Source organism: Gekko japonicus, unplaced genomic scaffold (assembly GCF_001447785.1).
Source record: "Gekko japonicus isolate JY-2015 unplaced genomic scaffold, Gekko_japonicus_V1.1 scaffold139, whole genome shotgun sequence".
Lineage (NCBI taxonomy): Eukaryota > Metazoa > Chordata > Lepidosauria > Squamata > Gekkonidae > Gekko > Gekko japonicus.
This window is the reverse complement of record NW_015164186.1, coordinates 905571-931451: the sequence shown is the minus strand read 5'-3', so window position 1 is coordinate 931451 and position 25881 is coordinate 905571. Positions and strand designations below refer to the sequence as shown.

The 25881-nt window shown below is 43.6% G+C and overlaps 1 protein-coding gene across 1 annotated transcript; it reads right to left on the bottom strand.

The window, feature by feature from the left end:
• Positions 1–5256: 5256 nt before the first annotated feature.
• Positions 5257–11621, bottom strand: PURB (purine-rich element binding protein B). Its single transcript, XM_015408185.1, has 3 exons — positions 11112–11621; positions 10816–10936; positions 5257–10471 (listed from the first exon to the last, which is right to left on the bottom strand). Exons 1-3 carry the CDS (start codon positions 11526–11528, stop codon positions 9969–9971), a joined length of 1041 nt encoding a protein of 346 aa, XP_015263671.1. The 5' UTR covers positions 11529–11621; the 3' UTR covers positions 5257–9968.
• Between the last annotated feature and the right edge of the window lie 14260 nt (positions 11622–25881).

Genomic DNA, 25881 nt, shown 5'->3' with positions numbered 1-25881 from the left:
TGTGCCTAAGGGAAGGGTGTTTTAGACACACATCAAAAATAACATTGCTTTACTGGCCTAGTCACTGGTGGATTGTAAAGTTGTCTTGTAAGTGGTTAAGCACCATATCTAAGGGCCACATTTTGTGCTCACGGACTTAAACTTCAGAGTCTGCAGGAGGATGTGCACATTCCTCAGTTGTCGGAATAGGGCTTTTTCTCTGGTAGCGGGGTAATAGTACTGGGAGGTAGCTGTGGCTCAAGTGTCGAGTGTATGCACAAGCAGATCTCAGGTTCAAACCCAGACATTTCAAAGCACAGGTGGTCAGAAAAAACTTCTGTGTCTGAGCCCCTAGAAAACTGCTAGAGGCAACACTCAGCTTGATGGACGAATGGCCTTATCTCATATAAGGCAGCTTTATGTTCATGTACCAGTTAAGACAGAATGTGATCCAGCAGGTAAGAATACTGGAGTTTCTGCATTCAAATCCCAATGCAACCTTAACCTCACTGGGTGGCCTGAATCAAGTTTACCATCTCTGAGCCTTAGTTCTCAACAAGCAAAACTGCAAACAGCACTGTTCCTACAAGACTTGCTGTGCAATCGTTACCTGCCTTGTTCTTTAGGGGCAGGTACCAATTACAAGCAAATTAAGTTTGACAACTAGAAGGTAGGTACTGGACAGAGAACACTAGATGTGGGACCAAGTGCTCCTCAGTCCTCTGTACCTGCTTCCACCAATTGGTAAGAGGAAGAAGTGCTATCAGCTCCACTTCATCTCCTTCCATGCTGCAGATCAGACAGAACAGCCCTCTTCGTTCTCTATCAACTTTAGTAGCCCAAAGGTCCCTTTTCTAAAAGATCATATAACAACTCTTTATTTGATCTGCTTGCATACTTAGATATTTTCCACCCTTGAATGAACAGATGTTTTACTATAAGAGGATTCAACCCATGATAGAACCAACAGAGTACTAAACAAATGATTAACCTTCAATTGCATCACATAAAACACAATTCTCCCAATTAAAAAAAAAAACAACCCAGAGACTACTGTGCATGGTTCATTCACTTTTCTGCATACTTTTATTTGTTACAAACATACAATTTTTTAAATATAGACTGTAAAACTCCATTTGCAAAAACCTGCTATTTAAGGAGTGCTCAACTAGCATGAGGAGTTCTTAATGTCATTTGGACTGTTTTGTTTTTTGCTAGTTAGCTAGTGGTAAATCCAGGACCTGCCTTTATTTGACAGCCTGTAGTGTTTGGCTGTACCTGCATTGCTGTTTAAAAAGCAGTCCTGCTACCCCCCCCAAAAGGGAAATCAGAATCTAAGCTTCAGCCAACGGGCAGCAAGACAAACAGGCAGTTCAGACCCTGGAATTTCAAATAATTTCCAGCGTTCTGCTTGACAGGTGAGAAAAGAATATTTTTTGAATGGGTGCTGCACTTTTAAAACATTTCCATGTTTGAAACTGCATCATGCAGCTGTATGTGTTGCCAGTTAAAGTGCATTTAATTTTTTTATAAAAAAATAAACGAGGAATAAACTTTATTCTTTAATTAAGGTACTTAAAAGTGAACTTTTTGGTCTCTCAGCAGATATTCCTGAAATCAGTCCTATTTTTCTACAAATTAACTTCTAGCATTTATATAATATATTTATAGAGGGGAGTTTTTAATATATATAATATATATATAAAATAACAGCTACTTTTGCATTTACTATCTAGCAGAGAAACAATTTTATAAATACATACACATGTACACAGACATCTCTTTCTATGTATACAATGTACAAACATGTGTATATTTACATATGGGTTGATTACATCCATGTATGATCAATTATATCACTTGCACAAGTCAACTCGGCACCAAATTAAACTACTTGCGCTCTACTAAAATTGTACATTCAGGCCAACAAAATGTCCACTCCCCTGAAGGCAATGATCCCCTACAACCCTGCCCATTTTTCACAGCCTTGCACTTCACTTTTGACAAATCTATAAGCACGAAAACTGACCAACATGACTTGTAATATCTGCAGTGAAGAATACCTCAAGTCGGCAGAGGCAGCTAGTTGTTATATCCTCTACTAGAAAAGACTTGGGAGGCTAAGACAGTAAGCACAACTAAGGTGCACCATCATCCAATTTCAATGGATGACTTGTGCTTACTGGATCCACTCTGTGCAGTTGTTAATTCGACTAAGCAGTGAAGAACAGCAATCCCACCAAACCAGATCACAAACGCTTGTTCCACAGGTCTTGGCAAAGGATGGAAGACAGCAATTGCCTACCACAACAGGGTCTGACTCAGTGCTTTCTTTTTACTTTTAAAGTAGCAGTTTTCAAACTCTGTACCCCAGAACCCATTCCCCATTACAGACAACTCCTGTACTGCAGAGAATTCTGGGGTGCAAAATCTCCTCTTTTGTAGGAGTACTGGCTAGGTCTATTAGGCCTTACCATATTCTCTCACAAACTGAGAGTATATCTTAACACTCCTACCCGCACCTGAACTGGTGTACTGATATTGGACAAGCAATCTTGTTAATGATGAACCTCCAGAAATACAGGAGCAGTTTGAAAACCACCCCATTACACAGACACTATCTTTCTGCAGAGTTCATTGTTAACTAATAAAGAGCAAAGGCATCAGCAATACATAGTGCCGTATTTTCTACTGAGCATATACCAGAATGGATTGTTGGGAAAGGAAGTTAGCATGGAGAACAGCTCATGTTATTGAGGGCCCAGCTGGCCATCCCACAAAAATACTGGTAAAATAGAAACATTCACACAGTACGTGTAAGACAGGACATAATTTAGGAATCCATTTATCATGGCACTCTTAAATTAAAATAGTGTTACCACTTGCATGAGACAAAAAACTCCAGTTCTGAATAGAGAGCAGTGGGAAGAAACAAAGAGATTAAGCTATATTTTTCTTGTAAATCCCACATAAATTCAAAGATGGGATTTTCTAACCAGATGGGCCTTTCATCATAGAAGAGCAGGGCAGGAAATTAAACATCTTGCCTTGGAAACCTGCCTACGTTAAAATGATGCATAGTGACTGCTGTTTTAAATTAAGTTCTTTCTGCAAGTTTTGTCTACCTGGGCTACAGAGTAGTGGTAAACTGGAGTGGGACAAATTTTTCCTGCATTTTGATAATAGCTTTGACAAATGAGAACATTCTGCTTCTTTGTTGTGGGCTGCTTACTCTGTGTGTATGCTTATATATACAGTACATTACGAGATTAAGGCTACATAGCAGCATATTACAAAACGCCTTTGACAAAGCACACTTAACCTTCCCTATACGGAATTTCAGAGACAAAAGCTTTGTTGGTATTTCCAGTAGGCACTGAACTCTTGAGCTCTCTCACTCTCCCTTTGTCAGATTAAAAACAGCAGAGGTGGAGTGAAATGCCTAGCAAAAAATTAGCAATTCCAAAAGGAAACTAAACAAGGTGGTAATTCACTGGAAGTTTAATCAGTCAATTCTGGGGCATTCTATTATTATTAGGTGAGAACTATGACACGTTCAATGCCCTTTGTTATACCCAAAACAGGGTAGCCATCACTAAACACTAAAGCTTGGGGGGGGAAACCAAGTGGTGAAGCTGTTATTCTCAAAAGCCTCCAAGAATGGTCCCATCAACCACAGACTGTGGCATAATTCTACCCTTCCAAACCAGGCAAGATTAAACGTTAGGCTTAAATTATACAGCTGCAATGTTAAGGTGAAAAATATAGAACAGGACTTAATTATTTTAGATACATTCAGTGAAAATGCATGTACTCAATGAGATTTTAGACTCAGAGCACAGGTTCTCCCTTGCCACAATGCTTTTAGAACTCCTCTCAGTTTTGAAAGTAACTTGCAGCATGGGGGTTCTATTTTTTAAAAAGACAAGTCCAGTTCCACTTACAGGGAAACATTATGCAGAGTTGCTCCAGTCTAACAAAGTCAGTGGGCTCAGAATGGAGTAACTCTGCATAGGACTGTTCTGTTACACAGAATTGTTCAGTTTTTGGATCCCAGCCATAGCATTATTGCTTACTCCTCACAACTATAAAAGAATGTGTGATGATTATGGGGAAAAATTCATGCTACCATATATTACAAAAAAGAAGCAATCTGATTGTATCAAGATGAATTTAGTCTAGCACCATGGCAAGTAACTGCCCTGCTATAAAAATGGGAGGCAGCAGTTGGTGGCCACATTCAGATATTCCGTATCTCCTTCTGAAATTAAACTTCTATGGAGTAAAAACCTTAAGTAGCTGAACACCTGTTTCATGCTTCTCTCTCCAATGTTACAATACCTCATCAAAGCAATCTGCAACAGTACTACATTATCTTTGTTCTTCCTCCATTCTTCCTGTGTTAGCTAAAAACCACAAAGTGCAAAAGATGAGGTTTCTCAGAACCTGCAAGAGGGGAAATGGAAGAATTCTCTTATTTTACAATCAGACTTCCCAACCTTAGCAACACTCCATCAATCTAATAAATCATACACAAGTGTGCAATTTTAAGAGGTATACCTCATCCGACAAGTAAGATGATCTCGCTAATGCTCAAGCACAACATCTAAATACAGTAATCTTGCTGACACTAAATTACCATAAGCAGCATTACTGGACAATAGGCGAGCTTTCTAAATACCCTTAACAAACCTGGAAACCAGACTATCAAGAAGTACATGGGGGAAAGGAAGCTATGTATTTACACTGCAAATCCAAAGTGAACAAATAACCAAGAATGAAATACACAACAAGAAACCTGCCCCTACCTTATACAGACGTAACAAGGTTTGAGCATCCAACTGCAGAAGACTAATATGAGTGCAACAGGTTGGGGCATATCTACATCACCGGTTTAAACAGTAAATGAATTCATAGCTTTCTATGGAAAGCTATGGATGTCCAACAGAACCCCTTGGCACCTTCACTAAACCAAATCCCAACACTCTTTGGAGAAGTCATCACAGTTCTATTGGTATTAAATAGTATGTTGGTAACGTAGATACACCTCAAGGGTTCTGCTAGGGAAAACTAAAATTGTTCTCAGAAATACAGCCATTTTAAGATTATCAGAATCTTTTAAATTTGTAATATTTAGTCTCAAATAGATTGATTACCCTAATTATACTATGTTTATAAAACTAAATGCAATTCATAGCAAACATACTTCAAGATATTTACCATTTTACTTGCTTAAAAAAGGAAGCATATGAAGAACATGTTTACTAAGTGTGTAGAATTAGAATAATTTGAAGCGGAAAAAAGTGCCACTTTCATATAGGGAAAACTAGATTCTCCTCCCTTCCACAAAGTTAGAGTCAAGGCCACAAGTTTGTTTGTTTGTTTTTAAATAAAAACTGAATATCTGCTGAGAGATTAAATTGTGCATCAGATAAAGTACCATAATCTGTTAAAACTTTTGAGATGTCCACGCATTTTTATGCATTGAACAGTTTTCCACAAAAATCACAAAACTGCCACCCTCACAAGAGAAAAGTAGCCTGAGTTAGTTACTTTTCAAATGTCCTGTGTAGTCAATACACTACACCCCCTTTAACGGTTGGAGCAGATCACACTGTCACAAGTCACCCTCAGCTATTCCAATACCTGAAGTGTGCAGTCAATGATGGGACCACTCAATATGAGGGACTTATCGTAGCCTGCCTCTTGTGCCCATTATCCTGAAAACTATGCAAATAGGACAGGATAATTAAGTGTGTTTTGGGGGAAAAAACGGAAGCAGAAGCTTGAATCTTCACTTTTTAAAAAAAGATCTGATTTATTGCAAAGATCATTCCAGGGTCTGCAACAGTGCTGGCTAACTTTGAGAGAGAGAAAAAAAGCCAGCCTTCACTGTTAGGCCTAGAACTGCTTTGCAGTTAGACAGCTATGGAAATAAGAAAATGAACCCGTAACTAGATGTGAGCTAAAGCTACGGGTGTTTAAACCTGTATGCCTCAAATATTTACAATTTTGGTGCTATACAAGATTTACACTTTTTGTACAGCAGATGCTTTGACAGTTGCATTCCAGAATCATAATTCCAAGGACAATAGAAGTCTAAAAATGCCAGATATGCAGGAACTCACCAGAAAGGCTGTCCAATTTCCCCCCTATGGAATCTACATTTTAAAAGGACAGTTGATCCACAAGCCACTTAAATCGGCATACCTCAACATGCAACATCTTAACTCCAGTAACTTTACTACAACTGAGCTAATATGAGCACAGGTATGCTGGATCCAGTGGTTGTAAATTGCAGCGAAGCATTGTCAACAGTGCTGCAGATAAAATCCAAGATATGATTTAACTGCAACACCAAAGGGGGGGGGGGGCTTACCAAAATTGACTTTTATGCACAAGAATATAAACAGGAATAACAGGATTTGCTCATCTCAGATACAATCCAGGTGTTACGTTTTTCCAATGTGACTGACTATCCCATCACATACAGCAGCTACTCTGAATAGGCATAAGGTTGCCTATTTAGAATATGCACAGAGAAAACTGAGAAACTACCAGCTTAGAAAGCAGCGTGATTTTTAAGATGTGGCTTGTGCAGTCAGGGTGAGGTGATTTCTATCACAGCCTACTTCAATAATTATTCTTCTTTAATTAGAGGCCATAAATGCTTCTAAAAGACCCTGAAATGATCTTTGTAGTCTCCACTGTTTTAAGCACACAAATTCAAAGTTCTGCAGGGGAAAACACGTTCAAAGCTGTACATTTCAGACAAGCCTCTTCCCTCATTGCCCACACTCTCCAGAGTTCTATTGCCCAATAAGAAGAAAGAACAATTTCCTCAGTGAACCTCTGCACCTAACATGTGCCACTATGACCAATTTTCCCACAGCAAGAGGCTTGGCCATTAACCTCAGTATTAGTTAAAATTTAAAAACCTATCATTTATACTTAAGAGGGCACAGGCCAGTATTGTAATTTAGATGCTATTACTGACACACTGTATTGTCACCACCTATACATCTTGAAGGGTCATGTGTCAACTTGTACAAATCTGTGTATTCAATATACATTGGTTTAACTAATGGCTAAAGGAGACTTTCTGTTTGCCAAAGCCAATACCATATATGGCAGCGTTCTTGGCATACAATTGATATATGCTCCTGTCCACTTCCACATATTTCCTAGGCAGCTAATTATAGCTTATGTAGCCACTGGCCAGGGACAATCAAAACCCTGTCACTACCACATAATACAAAGGTAAGGCTAGTTACTGCAATTCAGCCAAAAAATCCTCCTGAAAAGGAGAGGTACTGCATCTTTGCAAGAACTTAATTGGCTCACAGCAGCTGAGCAACAAAAGAAAAAAACCAATTACCACTGAAGCAACAAAACATCATTGGTCTATACAAATATTATACATTGTTTTAAAATGAGTGAAGAGTTACAGCAATATACACCAAGCATCTGCAGGCTTAATTTTCATTGCTGCCTAGAGTTCTAATTCATTAAGCAGACTGTTTCTGCAATCTTAGAGGGCTGCGGTATCCCAGTTAATCTGTCCGCTGAAACTTTTGTTGGTGAAAATTGTTCTCCGCAGCAAAGAACCACATACATTTGAACAAAAATACATAGGTAAATACAGCAGGACATTATTGAAAACAGCTGCCTTGGAGAGTACAAAATACAGTACAAGTATACAGATGTAATTAAAACATCAAGAAATACTATTGCTCCCATTACAATTCAGGAAACAAGTTCTTTGCGACGGAGAAAAATGGAAAGAAAAGTTTCTTCAAAGATACGATAAAAGATCTACTATGGACACTGGGAGTAAAGAATTAGCTGTAAAATAGACAATCATTTGTGTGGCAGAAATTTTTGTGACAAACTACTCTGAAATTATTTGCTGATCTCGATAACTACAGCAAAACTATTTTTTAAACAGAAAATTCCAGCCAGTTTCCCCACTCCAGCCACACCTGTGTGAAGAAATGCCTTTTATATGTCTCCTTGCTTACTAATAAATATAAAACAAAGATAGGATAGATAAAAGTAATACCAAAATAAGGTAATAAGGGTATGCAATAAATTAAAAAGGCAGCTCAAATAAAGTACAGGCATGCACAATTTTAAAAATACTAAATAGATTGTAGAGGAAGGTTTACCTGCCTCTAAGATGTCACGCAAATAATACCTGAAACTTTGCAATGAACAGAGTAATACCCATTCAGTTCAAAGTTGCTAGTATATAATGTATCTAAAAACATCTTTTTGGAGGGGCCAGGACTGACATTGTTTTAAAAAAATACCATTTTAGATAAGAATCCATTTAAAATATAGATGAGGCAATTCCTTGGGTGGGTGTGGGGACACCCAACTTCATTTGGGAAAGATAATTGGACAATGGGCAGTAGCCAGTCTACATTAAAATCTGAAGGTGGTAAAATGCTGCTAGGGTATGTTCATAGTCACAGAACTTTGACGGTTTGTTTCTGCTCCTTTTCAACAATGGATATCAAGCTTGCACAAGGCATGCATTGCTCTGAACAATCCATACCATCAATCTATGCTTGCCAACTCTGCTGTTAACATAACGTGAGGTACTGAGGAAATGGACTGAGTTCGCTTTTTGCTTTAAAAAAAAGAATCTTGTTAAAAAGAATAACTGATACCGGACTTCTGGACCTGAGGTTCTTGATGACTGTATTCACGGAAAAAGTCCACTGATTTGCACGATGAAAGAAGCCTTCAGTTTCCTAATCAGTCTTTTAGCCACATGCTTTGTTTGCAAGATTACAATTTTAAGATTTTCTGTAAGACCCAGCTTCAGACCAGATTCCACTTATTTGACTGGGTCATCTTTTGAAGCCTGTGGAAAGGCAGCTCCAATGTCTCCCTCCTAATTTGCTCTTTCACCTTATTTGGAGAGGGGAAGAACTTTAGTGAGCAACAACTCGTCCATTCTGCATTCCTTGTGCTTTATGCCTGTTTTTCCTTTAACCTACCTGTTTGCAACCCCCATTAAAAAAGAAAAGAAAATACCATTTAATATCTTTAGAAACTGCCAGAGTTAAATTAATTAATCTATCAATTCCAGTTCAGGCACCTGGAGTTTAGCAATCTGCATCCCAGAAATAAAACAACAATTCTGCAAAGGAAAAAAAAGGACAATGGACATTGGTCCAGATACAGGCTCCCCCCTCCCAACTACATTTTTTCAAAGCTCTAGGTTTTTTTGCTTGTTCCTTCCCCCTGCCCACCCACTTTGTCCCCCTCACTGTTGCACTTAATACCCCGATTTGTGCTGGACTAAGCCCATGATTATTGATCTTTACAACCCTGAACAAGCTGCTCCATCAGGATCTGCACACATCCCCACCCCCAAGGATCTGGACAGCTGCAGTGGCTTCTCCCCACCCTTCAAACTGTGCTCAGTGGCCATATAGTCTCCAAGATGCTGGTTTTCAGTGGAGGACATGACCTCAAAAATGCAAGGGGGAAGGGGGAGAAGATGACATCCAAATAACTTATATCCCCCATTTCCCCGAAATAAAACATATCTGGAAGGCCAGGGTGGATTCAGATCACAATGATCTCCTTCCCTACAACATTGGGGTGGGGTCGAAGTGAACTGAGGTCATAGGGATTTCTCTCTCCCCAAGGTGAGGACAATGATGATGTAAAGCCCAGTCTTTCATGATGGGCTGGTGGGCTGACGGATGTTGTATCCTCGGGAAAAATAAAGAGTGGGGAGACAAGAATTGAAGGGGCCATTCCAGAAGTGATGCAGGTCAGTGGGTGTATGCAGGTAATCTCGTTGCTCACTCGCTCTCTCCCCATTGATAGAAGGAAAGAAGGAAGGCTTGGGATCTGGCTTCTTCCCTGTTTTCACCAGTCCTCCCCCCCATGGCAACCTCCGTGGTAGAGTGCAGGTGGTTGGGGAGGGAGGTTGTCAACGCGATGGGGGGCAGGGAGGAAGAAGAGGCTCAGTCGTCGTCCACATCGTCTCCGTCGGAATCGTCTCCGGCGCCGCTGCCGCTTCCCGGTCCGGCGGGGCCAGCTCGTCGATCGTAGAGCTTATCCCGCTGGCGCTCTTGGATGTCTCGCATCTCGTCGGCATAGCGGCAGAAAGCCCCGCCGAACTTGGCCCACGCTTTGTAGGGAACTGTGATGGCATTGCGGTAAGAAGGCTTCACCTCGCTGACGCGCAGGAAGACGCCGTACTTGTTGCAGCCCACGTCGAAGAAGAAGCGCTTCGAGTCCACCGTGATGGAGGTGCCCTCGGGAAGCTCGCCGTAGAGGCCTCCGCCGCCAGGGCCCCCTCCGCCGCCGCCACCTCCCAGCTCGTCCTCGTCGGCTCCGTAGTCGTCGATGAGCTTGGCCAAGGCATCGCGGAACTCGATCAGGCCCTGGGCGGGCAGGGCGATGGTCTGGCCGCTCTGGAGACCTGGGGGGCCTCCTCCGGGGAAGCCCGGCCCGCCTCCGCCGCCTCCCCCGCCGCCGGGCCCCCGGTTGATTTCTCCTGGATCTTCTTCATCTCGTCCGAGTACTTGCAGAAGGTGTGCCCGAACTTGGCCCACACCTTGTAGGGGACGGTGATGGAGTTGCGGTAGGTGGGCTTGACCTCGCTCACCCGCATGAAGACGCCGTACTTGTTGGAGCCGACGTCGAAGAAGAAGCGCTTGTTGTCCACCGTCAAGGAGGTGCCCTCGGGCAGCTCGGCCGGCTCCTCCTCCACGCCGTAGTCGTCGATGAGCTTGGCCAGGGCGTCGCGGAACTCGATCAGGCCCTGGGCCGGGAGGGCGATGGTCTGGCCCTGCGTGGAGCCCAGGCCCGGGCCCCGGTTCACCGTCTGCCGGACGCGCAGGAACCGCCCGCGCTGGTTCTCCTTCAGATCCATGTAGTACTTGCGGTTCTCGCGCACCAGGAACTCGCTCTTGAGGGCCCGCCGGGGCTCGTCCGCCGCCTGCGCCAGCTCCGGGGGCTGGCTGGGGCCCAGCTGCGCGTAGTGCTCGATGAAGTCGCCCAGGTAGTCGCGGAACTCCACCGCCACCGACATGGAGAGCGTCAGCCGGCTCTTGCTGCCCCACCAGGAACTCGCTCTTGAGGGCCCGCCGAGGCCCTCCGGCTCCGCCGCCGTCCTCCCCGCCGGGCCCGGCCGAGGCCTGCGCCAGTTGCTCAGGGCTGCTGGGCCCCAGCTGGGCGTAATGCTCGATGAAGTCTCCCAGGTAGTCTCGGAACTCGGCGGCCACCGCCATGGAAAGCGTGAGGCGGCTCTTGGAGCCTCCGGCGCCCACCTCGGCGATCTTCAGGAAGCGGCCCTTGGCGTTCTGCTTGACGTCCAGGTAGAAGCGCTTGTTCTGGATGTCCAGGCGCTTCGACGCCAGCTCCTGCGTCTCTTGCTCCGGGCCCGGCCCGCCGCCGCCGCCACGATGCCCCTGGAATCCGCCGCCTCCTCCGCCACCGCCGCCTCCTCCTCCTCCGCCGCCACCTCCGCTGCCGCTCCCGCTGCCCCCTCGCTCGCTCCCGCTGTCCCCGTCCGCCATCTTCTTCTTCCTATTCCTTCAGCCACCGTCGTCAGGCCCTTCCTGCCTGCCTGCCTGCGCTCCGGCTCTCCTCACTCACACTCTCCCTCGCGCTCTCTCTCTCTTCCTCTCACGCACGCACGCGCGCGCCCCTCCGCTCGCTCTCCGGCGCGTTCCCTCCCCGCCTCTCTCGCACACGCACTTCGCGCTCGTACTCCCTCACACAGCCACTGCCTCCTCCTCTTCCTCGCGGCCAGTACCCACTTCCGGTGCCTGGCTGCGCGGGGACGATCGGCGCCGGAAGCCAGTGTTCCAAGTCAAGTCCCGCCTCTTTCACTTCCCTCGCACAAGAAGGTGCGTGAAATGATCTGGGGGGGGGGGAGCTGTGGACACATGTATGTGGAGGAATGAGCGCGAGGCCGCTTCCTTTTACTGTCCCCCTCCCTCCCGGCGCGCGCTCGACTTTAGATCTTCCCTCTCTGCGACAAGGGGTGAGGTCGCTCCAACAGAACACTCTCTCTGTGGCTCTGCGCGCGCAACCGATCCTGCGCGTGCCTCCCGAGAGAAGTCTTGTCTCCTGTTCTCCTCACGTATTTTGTTTCCCTCACGGAGCCCTCGATAGGCTCCCGCAGGTGGACAAAGAACGCCTCGGGTCACGCTTCCTCTTTTGGAAAGGGCTTCGTTTCGTCGTCTTGTTTTCGCTGCGTTCCAAAATAATAAAAAAAAGTTACAGTTTTCAGGCTTGGGAGGCAGTAAGAAAGACCTTTCCGCGCCGGAATTTTCCCTCACGTTTTGAAGCGGCCTGCCTGAGCCTATTTTAAAGGTGTTACTACAGGGAATTCCACCAGCTGCGTAGTGTTCGTTGGCGAGAACGCCAGTATGAACCTATCCACCATTTGCTGATCAATCAAATACATTAATCAACCGGGGTTTTTTTTTTAGTTATATTTAAAGGTGTGTGGGAGGGGAGGGCAAACAGCCCGAATGGCCGTCAATAGAATTTTACGTAAAGGTAAAGGTTCCCTTGCTCTCGAATCACTCTAGGGTTGCGGTACTCATCTCCGTTTCAAAGCTGAAGAGCCAGCACTGTCTGAAGACATTTCCGTGGTCATGTGGCCGGCATGACTACACACCAAGGCTCACGGAACGCTGTTACCTTCCCACTGAAGTGGTACCTATTGATCTATTTGCAATTTCTTGCTTTTGAACTGCTAGGTTGGCAGGAGCTGGAACTAGAGAGGGTGCTCACTCCCTCATGCTGCACGCTTGGGTTTCGAACTGCTGAACTATCGACCTTCCACAGCATGCAGTTCAGCGTCTTAACCACTTGAGCCACCACAGCTCCCAATAGAATTTTAGTAAAGGACAAATTGGGGGCTGGGAAAATGTTGCAGGGAGAGAGGGGGGGGGGGAGTTGCCTGCCCATGCATATGCTCCCATTCCATCCCTCTGCCAAGTTCCTCTGACTCTAAAATAATCAGACTGGATCAGTGGAAGCACTTACTCTTTTGTTCCCAGTTAACCATCCTTGAAGGATCTCTTAAGTGGAGGAGTAACCCCCTAGTAAAAGATCCTGGATGGAATTGGGATAAATGCTGTTAAACGTCTAAGGGAAGTTCAACCTACCAGCCACCCAACACAACGTAATTGTGGTATCCCCTCTATGCTAAAACGTCTTTATGGGTGGCCGTGTTTTATTGCCATACTGGTTGGTGAGAGGCTAGCCACATTGCTATTGGTGGAAACAAGCTAGGTTTCAGGTACTTGAACAGGTTGGTTCTCTGCCACCCCTGTTTCCCCTTAAACTGACAGTGGCTTGTTCTCAATGTTCTTTTTCTTGTGGAGCATTTTTGGTCCTCACCAGTATAGTTTTTATGTTGCCTTCCTTTTATTTTGGTTAATTTACAAAATCACATTTTTCTGCATACGTGGGGAAACCCCTACCTTGTATTTGGACAGCCTGGTTTAGCAGCTTTAGTAATCCATGCAAGGACCAGCCAATTTAATATTAGTATAATAATACTTTTTTAGAATATATATCTAAAATCTAGAGAGTTCTGGTTTCTCCACATTGTGATATACTACAGGATTTAGTGGTGGTAGTGAGGAAATGTCTGGCACCTTAGCTGAGCTGATGTGATTTCATGAGCATTCTGACTACAGAGAAAATAAATAACTGTAGACTTTCTCTATAGAGACTTCTGCAAGAAAAGGTCTGTGTTGCTTGGACAAACCACCTTATGATTCCTATAGGGACAGAAGGCAACGATGGCAGGTGGATTGAGAAGATGTCCTATAGGTCTGGAGCAAAATTGCTAAAGGAAGGGATCAGAATGAGCAGTGGTGTGAGAGACAAATCTAAAAAAATAGATGAAGGAGGCAGAGATCTGAAGAAAGTGTGGACCAATAAAGAAAGTACAGATGAAACAGGATAAGAGAAGTTACATATTACTGGAGGGTAGAGGGTAGTGGGAGAAATGGCAAAGAAAGCAAAACAGGTACTGAGATGAAAAGCAGGACATGGAGGAAACAATGTAGTAATGGCATTGAGTCGCAGAAAGTGAAAGCCTCTTCCAAGTGCAACTTCTCACATTGTGGTACTACAAGGGGGGAAAGTACCTTGTGAAATTTTCCCATTCTGGGCCATTGTCACAAGCATATAGCCTCTTTTGACCTGCAAATCCAAGGGAGGTAAGAAAGGTCCAGAGGCACTGAAGTGGGGAGATCAATTTTAGTAAAGGACAGATTGGGGGCTGGGGATGTGGCGTGCCTCAAGGGGCGGTGCTTTCCCTGATGTTATTCAACATCTCCATGTGCCCCCTTGCCCAGATTGCCTGGAGTCATGGGCTGGGATGTCACCAGTATGCTGATGGCACCCAGCTCTATCTGATGTTGGTTGGTCTGTCTGGCTCCAGACTAGAAGATCTGCACCAGATGTTACAAGCCATGGCTGGATGGCTTAGACTGAGCCGACTGAAATTGAATACAATGAAGACGGAGGTCCTGTGTCTGAGTCAGGGTGGTCCAGGGGTAGGGATCCCTCTCCCATCCTTTGATGGGGCACCATTGCTGCCAGTGCTGGAGGTTAGGAGTTTGAGAGTGCTCCTGGATGCCTCCTTAACAATGGAGGCTCAGGTAACAGCCACTGCCAAGTCAGCCTTTTACCATCTTTGGCTGATTAGGCAGTTGGTTTCCTTCCTCAAACAACGATTTAGCAACAGTGATCCATGCAATGGTCACCTCGAGATTAGACTACTGTAACACTCTCTACATGGGGCTGCCTTTGTCACAGATCCGGAAGCTGCAGCTAGTGCAAAATGCAGTGGCTAGGCTTCTGATGGGTCTCCCTGTGAGGGAGCACATCCAGCCTGCCCTGAAGGCATTGCACTGGCTGCTGATAGCATACCGGATTCGCTTCAAGGTGCTGGTTCTTACCTTTAAAGCACTTTATGGCCAGGGTCTGACTTACCTGAGGGACTGCCTTTCCCCATATATACCCCAAAGAGCCCTACGGTCAGGGTCACAAAACCGTTTGGCCCGCCCCAGGTACTAACGACGCTAGGCTGGTTTTAACCAGGCCCATGGCCTTCTCGGTGGCAGATCCATACTGGTGGAATGAGCTCCCAGAAGTGATCAGGGCCCTGTGGCACCTTTCACAGTTCCGCAGGGCCTGCAAGATGGGGCTCTTCCATCATGCTTTCAACTAGGAACCACCACCACCATTAACAACTACAACAGCCTGCAGAGCCTGGTTCCTGGTTGGTTACCGACAGCCTAGGTGCGCATATTATATCTGAGGATGGACAGCGAGCTGGAAGCTGAAACAACTATGACATGCACTCATGCGGTAACACCATTGTACAACATCATAACGATATTGTTAGCACTTTAACATTGTATTGTTTTAATGAACTGTTCTTAAATATTTTATGAAACTTTGTTGATCGGTATTTTATCTTGTGTAAGCCACCCTGAGCCTGCCTTGGCGGGGTAGGACGGGGTATAAATCATAAAATAAATAAATAATCTCACAGACTAAATTAACCACCCAAATCAACCACAACAACTAGCAGGATTAAAGCAAACCCTGGGCTAGGCCAGACCTGGGTCATTTTAACCAGGCTTCCTTTTTAGGGCCCTGCATGGTGGTACAGAAAGCCAAGTCTAGACTGAATCTCACAGATGTGCCAACAGGTTTTCATGACAGCTGCACCTCACCACTAACCAATTTCCCACCACTAGAAGATTTCCCAGCATTCTAGAATAAAAGTATTTGTGTTTTTTAGAACTGTGTAACCGATATCAAACAGGTTTTGGGAAAGGAAGCTTGTTGACAGGAGCATCTGCTAGAGCTTGTTGCAATCATATTTTTTGCAGTGAGAGGGTTTAAGTGCCTGGCTTCATATTGTAATATGTGCCCCCAACAGCAGGATCACTTTTTCCTGTGGAAGGGAAAGCAGGTCAACTTGGGCCAAAGGTTTCCTTCATTTGTGTCAGCATGCCTTTTCTCTGCTCCCTGTGTTAGAAAAGGCAATGTCTGGTGTACAAAAAAGAAGAGAAGAAGACCCAGCGGGGGACAGGAAGAAGACAGTTAGAAAGGATAGTGAGGTCAGCACCTTCTGTCCTTTTAAATGTCATTCCTTGTCTCCAGATTGCTACTCTCAGGGCAATTTCCCCCTTCTCAGAAGTGCCACACTCAGTCTTACCCTCTCTCTCAGCTAGAGATGTGGTTAGGAACCTATCTCTGTCTCTCCTCTTTCCTATCAAGCATGTTAATTCCTAGATAAACCTTTATTTGCTCTTTAATCAGGTTGTGCACCCTTGCTGTGTTAATTACTCTCCCAGCATCCTGCTCCCTGAGAACAAGAAACTGATATGGTGTGCAAAAAATAAAGTTATCAAACAAGTTATGTTTCCTTATTTTTCATATAATATTCTTTTTAACACATTCACTTATCAGAAGGTTACATATCAAAATTATAGATTTTAGTTACTAAATGGAAAACCATATAAGTCCAGTCCAAATGGAAAACCATATAAGTTCAGTACAAACAAATTTCTGTGTAGAATCCAAAGAGATTTCTATCCAAGGAGTCCAAAGAGGATGAGATATCCAGGTTTGAATGTTGCTCGTTTCAAGTCGCAGGACTTCCTCAGCCAAGACTCGATGGCAGACAAATATCTAAAGAATAAGCAATATCAAAATATTGCAGGTACACTAAGTTGATCTGTTCTTCTATGTGATAAACTTATCTTCTGAATGTTAAGAAAAGGGACATGACTCAGAATGGCTGCCAAACTCCTTGTCTGGGAATGCTGAACATGCTGCATCTCTTAGCTGATTTGTGCTTAGGGGAACTGATTTATTAATGACCACCTATGGGGATCTTATGTAATGGTCTTGGGTGACCTCTGCTGGCAAAATATTGTATTGTCATGTTTGGTGAACATTGGCTGTTTTCAAGTTGTGTTGTGCAGAGCCCCAGGGAATGGATCCTTGGAAGCATATGAAGAGGACAGAATCCATAAGAAATAGCAATAGTGGGCAGACAGCCCTGAAGAGTAGTTTGTCCATCAATGGCTATGTTCTCCAGCAACGCACATCTATACAGGAGTGTTAAGCAGTGTTCCCTCTAAGCTGAGTTGGTGTGAGCCAGCTCACAGTTTTTTACCTTCTGGCTCACACATTTCTGTCTTAGCTCAGGAAGGATCGCTCCAAAGCAAACGTAATTTATGCAGTAGCCAAATTGCTCACTTACATCTTTAATGCCAGTGGCTCATAAAGTAGAATACTTGCTCACAGGACTCCACAGCTTAAAGGGAACTTTGGTGTTAAGATATGCTCTGTACCATGCACACAGACTTTTCACAGGGTTAACACTGGCTACATTTTTACAGCCCGTTCCTTTGAAGTACAAGCATACATATAATGCCCATTGAACTGAATTGGAATTTACCTCAAGGAGGTGCATACAGCATTGCAATCTTAAGCATCAAAGAACATAGGAATTGACATTTTGGGCCTTTATCTGATTTATCTAGTCCAGCATTCTATTTCCAATGGCAGCTGGCAATAGAGACCCATCAGTTATTATTGGCCCTGATATTTAAATGGAACCACCATATTCAGAAGCAACATATGTTTCTGGACAACAGCCTACAGAGAATAAGCATCCCCTTCCTATGAAGCAGACTTAAGCAGAGTTAAACTATTGGTTCTGCAGCAGGGGTCTCGGGGTGTGTGTGGGGAGGTAGTTGTGAATTTCCTGCATTGTGCAGGAGGTTGGACTAGATGACCCTGGAGGTACCTTCCAATAATTCTATGGTTTATCCAGCACAGTATTGTCTACTCTTCCTAGCAGTGGTTCTCCACATTCTCAGGTAGATACCTCCTACCTGGGATCCCTTAACTGGAAATGCAAGGAACTGAGTGTGGGGCTTTCAGAATGCAAACCATTGCTCTGTCAGTGAGCCCATGGGGCCTTTCCCCTTTATTCTCTGCTCATGAGTTTCCCAAAGACATCCAGCTGACAACTGTTGGAAACCAGATGTTGGACTAGACAGATCTTGAACAGTGTCAGCCGACATCATGATTCTTATGTTCTTAGTGTTCTCTTATGTTTCATACTGATGCTGTGCCTTTAATGAAGTGTCTTTAATGGAACATTTAGTATCGGAAAAAGATCGTCCCTTGTCTTACATGTGCATCACTGTCAGACAGGATATACCCTAGGTCAGTACTTGGGGTATAGTGATTCGTCTCACTGAATTCACCTGATATAATTATAGGTTTCCACCAAAGTTTCACACAAGACATGAGGCTGGTTTTGCAGTCCTCTTTTTGATCTCATTGAATGCTGTATTTCTCAACACGACCATCCTTTCAGTCCATTCCCTTCATCCCATCTCTGCTACATGTGTTTGTTCAAAATATTTACATCCCACTTTTCCTACCATTCAAAACAGGTTGCAAACATGCTAAAACAGCATCATAAAATAGATGACAAGCTGAAATAAAATAAAATGCAGCCTTTACAATGTATAGCAGCAGCTAGATTTTAAAACCAATACTATATACCAGCAGTCATAAGACCAAAGATCATCCTTCAGCTGCTGCTGTCTGCATGTGCTAGTCTGTAAGTGGATCCTTGTGGTATTCTCCCTTCAGAAGCTAACTGATACCGGGGCCCAGGAGGGGGGAAAAGGAGGGGGTAAATGCCTACAGTTCTAAAGATAGCTGTTTTTGCTATTGGGAACGAGGAAAAGCACCTTTCTCTATCCAACTGCTTGCCTGCCCATCCACAGCAGGATTCCACCAATTTCATTTCTCAAAGACTCAGGTCCTGCAACACCAACTTTATTTACAATACTTTTATACCATCTTTAGTAAAAGGCACACACAGGAGAATGATGCAGATGTACTACTAGCTAGATTCAAGGATCATGTTGTCTGCCTGAAACTGTCAACTGCCTTCTTACTAGGTTTGCCAGCTAGCCAACATCTTACTGATCCAGTCAGAAAAAAAATGTGTTTTGTCATGTAGCTGGTACTGGAGGATCTGAAAAATCTAGTACATGCCAGAATATGTCCTAACTTATCAGGATGAGAGTTAATGTAGCATGCTGGCTAAGTGAATGAGCTATGAAGTTCCTGCTTAAAATCTTAGTTCTGTCCTCAGTTTACAGGAACAGGAGAGTCTTGTATGCTGTTAGTAGGATCTGAGGAAGTGAGCTGTGACTCACAAAAACTCATATTGAAATAAATATTGTTAGTCTTTAAAGTGCTACTGGACTTTTGTTTTATTTTGCTAGCCCTTGTTTTATTTTGCAAGGCTACCCTTTTGGAATTATCTTTGTAAGCCCGCTGAAGGTGGGGCTTTTGTCTCTTCACTGATGTGAATTGCTTTGGGAGATGGTTGTCTGAAAAATGGGAAATAAAAATAATGTAACTGAGAACATCTTACAGGGCTACATATGTTGTGCAAAAACTGCTCAGACTGTTTCTGAATGGCACTTCAGGAGTTTTTCAGAGGCGGATCAGTTCTGAAAGTGACACATTGCTACCGCCAGATGCTGCTATTGAACCAGCTTTGGTCATAGCAATCCTGCGAACAAGCCAAAGTCAGGGGTCATGCTGACTAACCAACCTACAAGAATGTGGCAGATGGGAGGGAGAAATGTGCTGGATTCTGCATTAGAGGAAGATTCCTTGTACTGAGGGAAGCATCACTATTTGCGTAATGGAACCGTGGAATCCAACTTAATGTATGGAAGAGCCAGGCTAAGGAACAAGTGCAATCTGTCCAACACATGCTTTTCTTCACCAGCACAAAATATTTCCCAGTTTTTTATTTGAGCACTTAAATCTGGTTCAAACCAATTTCTAGATTGTTTTCTTTCCCCCTAATGCCAGGATATCATCGTAACTAAGCCCAATGATCTTAGCAGAGCTTCAGTACTAACAGTGTTTCAAGAGGATAGACTCAGGTGTGTTGGTGTGACGGAGCAGAACAAAGTTTGAGTCCAGTGGCATCTTTAAGACCCCTCAAATTTTTATTCAAGGTATAAGCTTTCGTGTGGCCCCATACAACATAATGAAGATATTTAACGAATGCAAGGACCAAATAGGAATAACAAGCTTAGGTTACCATTTGTTTGGGTTTAATTCTGGGGGGGAACATAGTGAAGGAAAATAAATATGTCAGAATTGGAGATTGATGAGCAGATGTATCCTGAACTGAGGGGTGACATGATCGAGGTTTATAAGATTATGCATGGGAAAGAGCAGGTAGAGAAAGAGGTACTTTTCTCCCTTTCTCACAATACAAGAACCCGTGGGCACTCCATCAAATTGCTGAGCGGTCAGGTTAGAATGGATAAGAGGAAGTACTTCTTCACCCAAAGAGTGATTAACACTTGGAATTCACTGCCACAGGAAGTGGTGGTGGCTACAAGCATGGACGGCTTCAAAAGGGAATTAGATAAGCATATGGAGCAGAGGTCCATCAGTGGCTATTAGCCACAAGGTATAGATAGGGACTCTGGGGCAAGTGATGCTCTGTCATCTTGGTGCTTGGGGGGGGGGGTCAACAGTGGGAGGGCTTCTAATGTCCTGGCCCCACTGGTGGACCTCCTGATGGCACTGGTATTTCTGGCCACTGTGTGACACAGAGTGTTGGACTGGATGGGCCTTTGGCCTGATCCAACATTGGCATCTCTTATGTTCTTATGTTCTTATGAACTGTGGAATGCTGAGAGTAATTAACTGAGACTTTGCCATATCTTCTTTTCCAATCCTGTGGCCACTGTTGCGTTTTCCAAATTTGCTGGCAAATTGAGTGCAGCACTTTAACATCATCATCTTTTAAGATTTTGAATAGCTCAGCTGGGATACCATCACCGCCACTAGCTTTGTTGTTAGTAATGCTTTTTTATTATTATTTATTTATAATTTATTTTTATTAATGATTGCAACAAAATACTAACAACATACAATATCATAACTAGTAACTAGTATAACGAATGATACATGGCAAAATGTCATTTAGGTTAAGAATCATACAGTCGTATTACATGCATATATAATCAGTATCTATAGAACCGTTGTATATTTTACTGTCTTATGATATCTGCTTCTATAAGAACTATATAGTAAAATTGTATAGAGCTGAGGAGAACTTTGTAGGGTGAGGTACAAGAAATATTAGCTGTAGTGTAAGAACAATCACATCCACTTCTGTAGTTGTTGCCAGGAAGTAGGTAAGTATTCCTGTGAGGTTAAAAATTCAAGTATGGGGGTCCACTTTTCTTTTATGGGTCGTTGTATTGGTTTCATAGCTGAGTTGTTTATTTTACTAGTGACAGAATCCATAAGAAAGTGGTCCCAGAGTTTTTGGTACCATGACTTTACTGTCGGGGGTTTGGGATCTTTCCAGCAGGAGGCAATTGCGGTGCGGGCTGCAAATATCATAATATCCAGACTCTGTTTATATTGGTGTGTTTCAATGTGGGTTGGCCAGTGATTTAAGAGAAGGCATTCAGGATCCAATGGAATTGCCATTTCAGTGATTTTATTAATGATTAATTTAATTTCGTTCCAAAATTTGGCCACCACCTCGCATTCCCACCACAAATGAGCATATGTACCAATGCCATTACATTGCTTCCAGCATTTTGGTGAGCACGTTGGATATATACGCGATAAGCGTTTAGGGGTGAGATACCACCGCGTTAAGAGTTTAAAGTTCTGCATTTCCATCGGGAATCTTTGTTGGTCTTAAAGGTGCCACCAGACTCAGACTTTGTTCCTCTGAGAAACTGTTATCCATTTGTGCTCCATATTAAACAGTGACATTTGCATTTTCAACTTCAGCACCAGAACATTCTTGGGCCATACCTGAGTGTTCTTATGTCCCCTAAAAGGAACTGCATGAGCTTTGCATACCTCTGAGTTCCTTTTTTTATATCTTATGAGAAGAGCAGTATCAGGAAACAAAAGTAGAAGAGCACTTTTGCAGGGCAACGCAGACTTACCTAAGGGCCTAACTACACGATTTTCCTGGGTGCAGGATGGGAGAGCAGACGTATTCCAGGTGTCCATGACTCCTGTGTGCATGTAGGACTCCTTCAGGTTGGGATCTGGTGTGCAATTCAGGTTGGGTTCTGGGGTGCAGGAAGAGGCTGCTTAAGCCTCCAGTTTGCGCTGTTTTCCTGACCCCATGATGAGGAAAAGGTACATGTATCTCATATGGTGTCTTCAGTGAGATAAACTGTGCCTCCCTGCTCAAGAAAACAGCATATGGGTGAGGGCTTAAGCACCTTGCATGCTGAAGTCCCAGTCTGAATTGGGCCCACATGTGCTTGGGAGACACAGGATCCGAAAACATGTCTGTTGACTCAACCTGGGGATGTATAAAACGTATTGTGTGGTTAAGCCCTCTGAGGCAATAGATTTTGAGGTACCATTAAAGAACAGCAAATGGTCAATTTATTATTATATGTTTACAATATGATGAGTATAATACACCGTTTAGATTTCTCAGTACAAAATGGCTTGGGCCATGCCTGGCTTCTTCTGACGATCAAATCCAGGTTCTAGATGTGAAGCAACTGGAACTGATAGCTTTATTAGAGACCAGATAATCTCTGAAACCCTTTGAACTTCCTCTGTCGGGCTTTGGTGTTCAGAGAGAGAGAGAGAGAGACTATTTTCGCTTGTGATACTAAAAAGTGCTTTTGAGCTTCATGCACAGGTTGCACATTTTGCATGCAAGGTGCAACACAAACTGAAATCAAATATACTTTATAGCCAAGATAGGATATACATTCACATGTTAGATTGATTGAAAGGAAAACCATTTTAATAATTCACTTGAAAATGTTGTAAATGCAGAAGCCCAATGCCACTGTGGCCTACTAGAAAGATGGAGTGAGGCCCTGGGCAGGCCAGGGTTCCTCCTCATTTTGCCACTCTCCCTCACTGGCAATGAGTTCTGTATTCCTCAAAAAGATACCGAGGAGAGAAATTAGTTTTGACATATAAAAGATGGCATAGGTAGAACCAACTGGACCCAGAGGAGTCCAGGAACATCTGCCTCGGTTTTCCTTTAGCCATCTGCCAGGGAAGTTCTCTTTTGTAATAAACAGGCAGTACCTGAATGTTCTTTAACCACAGTCCAGTCAGAAGAGAAAGGAATAGCACATAGTTGCTATAGAGACAACACTGTTTCTATGACAACCCGCTTTTTGGAGTAGACGCTTTCATGGGTTCCATGACAACTATGCTGGGTCACCACCTTCAGGTAGGTTGATATTTATACACCCATCCTTAGCACAGGTAACACCCACAGTTAGTTGGATAGAGAGAAATGTTGCTGTGGATACCTTGCCGCAAATCATGACAACTTTCATTGCTGATCTCATGTAGGACAATAGAACTAGCTAGCCAGCTGCTGTGACTAAGAAGAGTTGATGAGATCAGCAAATTCCTTCACATCTCTAGTCTGACAGCAACCAAGGCTGATTTTCTTTTCTTCTGACACAGCTTTATCTTCGGACGTTAAATTCGTCTTATCCATCTATGGATACTCAAACTTTCTTGTTTACATTAGGCAGTGGCTAATGAAGGACCTATGAAATTTTCCATGTTCTGGTTAACTACCAAGAACAAGTGGTTTCAAGACGTCTTCTGTTCATTTACATTGGATTCCAGAAGACTGGACCTAAGCTAGGCTCTAGCAAGTGTGCCTGAAATTGTGTGTACCCAGATGTCAGAGACTGCTCTCCCAGCGCAGAAAGGAATAAGAGAGGGCAACATTGGCTCCATGATTGGCAGGTAGTTAAAAGCCTCTGGACTGTTCAGGCCTGATCTACGTATTAGAAGCATGACCTTCACCTCTGTCTTAATTGCTCTTGCCAAGCAGTATCTTCTGGCTGTTATGGTCTCATCGCCTTTAAGTAAGCTCTACGACTCTGACTTAGAGAATACATCCTTTAGGTTTCTGGGCTCACCTGGCCCTAGTCAGCAATCTGATACTTTGAAGTAAACTGATGCTGAAAATTGAAGTTGTACAAGTTTTGACCTGTCTTAGCCAGGTAGCTACTTCTCACAGGCCTGTAAATTTACAAATGATGGTGGCAGGAGTGTGTAACAACCCCCCCCCCCCCACACACACCCATGTTTAAAATGGCAGCTGTTCTAGGTCTCCGTTCCTTATTCTGTGTTCCCCAGAACCATTGCCCTACATAAATTACTCATGGAACATTTTATTTCCTTTAAAATAAACAAACATAAAACCCTCCAGTTTATTTCAATGTTTATATAACAGTACAAACAAATCTGCCCTCCAGTTTTGGGAGAGCATTTACAGTAACAGAAGAAATACAACAACTGATGTTCTTATTGTTTTTACAAACTGTATATAACACTGTATATAACAGTCCTGACCTGGATAGCTCAGGCTCGCCTGATCTCACCAGGTCTGGGAAGCTAAGTAGGGCTGGCATCTGGATGGGAGACCACCCAGGAAGACCAGGGTTGTGATGCAGAGGCATGAAATGGCAAACTGTATCTCAACATCCCTTGCCTTGACAACCCTAGGCTAGGGGGTGTAAAAAAAAAAATCCCAACCCCCCAAACAACCCAAGGAATACAAGCTGTTCCTTTACAGTTATTTATCTTTCCATAGCTGAGGGTATATAAATCAACAATATTGGTAAAAGGTGACTAATCTGTAATTTTTTAGGTAATTCCCTATAGAAATATAATAATAAATGTAATAAATGCCAATTCCTTCTGAATATTTAGGTTTAGTTGCCTTATCAATATGTGTATAAAAAAGGTAAAGGTTTCCCTTGCTCAAAATAATGGGGAATTTCACATTACCCAGTTTCACCCGGTTTCAAGCCGGTAATGATCCATTTTGAAGTGAACTGGTATAGGGCTGCCATTTCACACATGGCTTTCCCCTTCCGGTAAAGAGCTGGATCCGAAGTGGTTTGCCATTTCAGACTGCACCGCTTTTTCTTGCTTTTCCCCTGCCGTTTTTCGCCCGTGCAGGCGATCTCCAGCTTTTTTTTTTTTTTTGAACGTTCGCTTTAGAGTGCTCTAAAGCAAACGTTTAAAAAAAAAAAAAAAAGCCGGAGATGGCCCGCGCAGACGAAAAATGGCGGGAAAAAGTGCATTGGAACCGGGAGAGAAAACTGAGGAGTACTTGGAAGTGGTTGACAGGTAAAACGCTTCAGCCCCATTTCCTAAACGGGACAGAAGCGATTGTGTATGAAATGACAAATATATTTCAGAAGGGAACCGGTTCTCAAATGGTTCTGTCTGAAATGACAGACCAGAAACCATTTGGGAACCGTTCCTCTTCCAGAATATATCGCCTGTCTGAAATTCCTCATTGTTGTTGTTCAGTCGCACAGTTGAGTCCGACTCTTCACGACCCCATGGACCAAATCATGCCAGGCCTTCTGGTCTTCCACTGTCCTCTGAAGTTTGCTCAATTTCATGTTCGTTGCATCGATGTCACTGTCTAACCATCTCATCCTTTGCCGTCCCCGTCTTCTTTGACCTTTAATCTTTCCCAGCATCAGGGTCTTCTCCAGTGAGTGCTCCCTTCTCATTTGGTGGCCAACGTGTTGGAGCTTCAGTTTCATTATCTGGCCTTCCAGGGAACAGTCAGGGTTGATTTCTTTTAGGATTGACTGATTTGATCTTCTTGCAGTCCAAGGGACTCTCAAGAGTCTCAAAATATAGATAGTAACTAATACATGAGTATAATCGTTCCTATCATTAATACTCTAGCTTCCAGATTTGTTCTCAGAAGGCTTTTTGCCAGAGCGTTCCCTACTTCTCCCTGTCCAAGTGACAATT

What these genes read in the sequence shown, in the direction of transcription:
- PURB (XM_015408185.1), bottom strand. Translation starts at nt 11,528, where the DNA reads ATGGCGGACGGGGACAGCGGGAGCGAGCGAGGGGGCAGCGGGAGCGGC. An exon ending in GCGGGGAGGACGGCGGCGGA is followed by an intron (nt 10,937 to 11,111) that starts GCCGGAGGGCCT and finishes GCGGCGGACGAG; the next exon opens with CCCCGGCGGGCCCTCAAGAG. An exon ending in GACGGTGAACCGGGGCCCGG is followed by an intron (nt 10,472 to 10,815) that starts GCCTGGGCTCCA and finishes GCGGCGGGGGAG; the next exon opens with GCGGCGGAGGCGGGCCGGGC.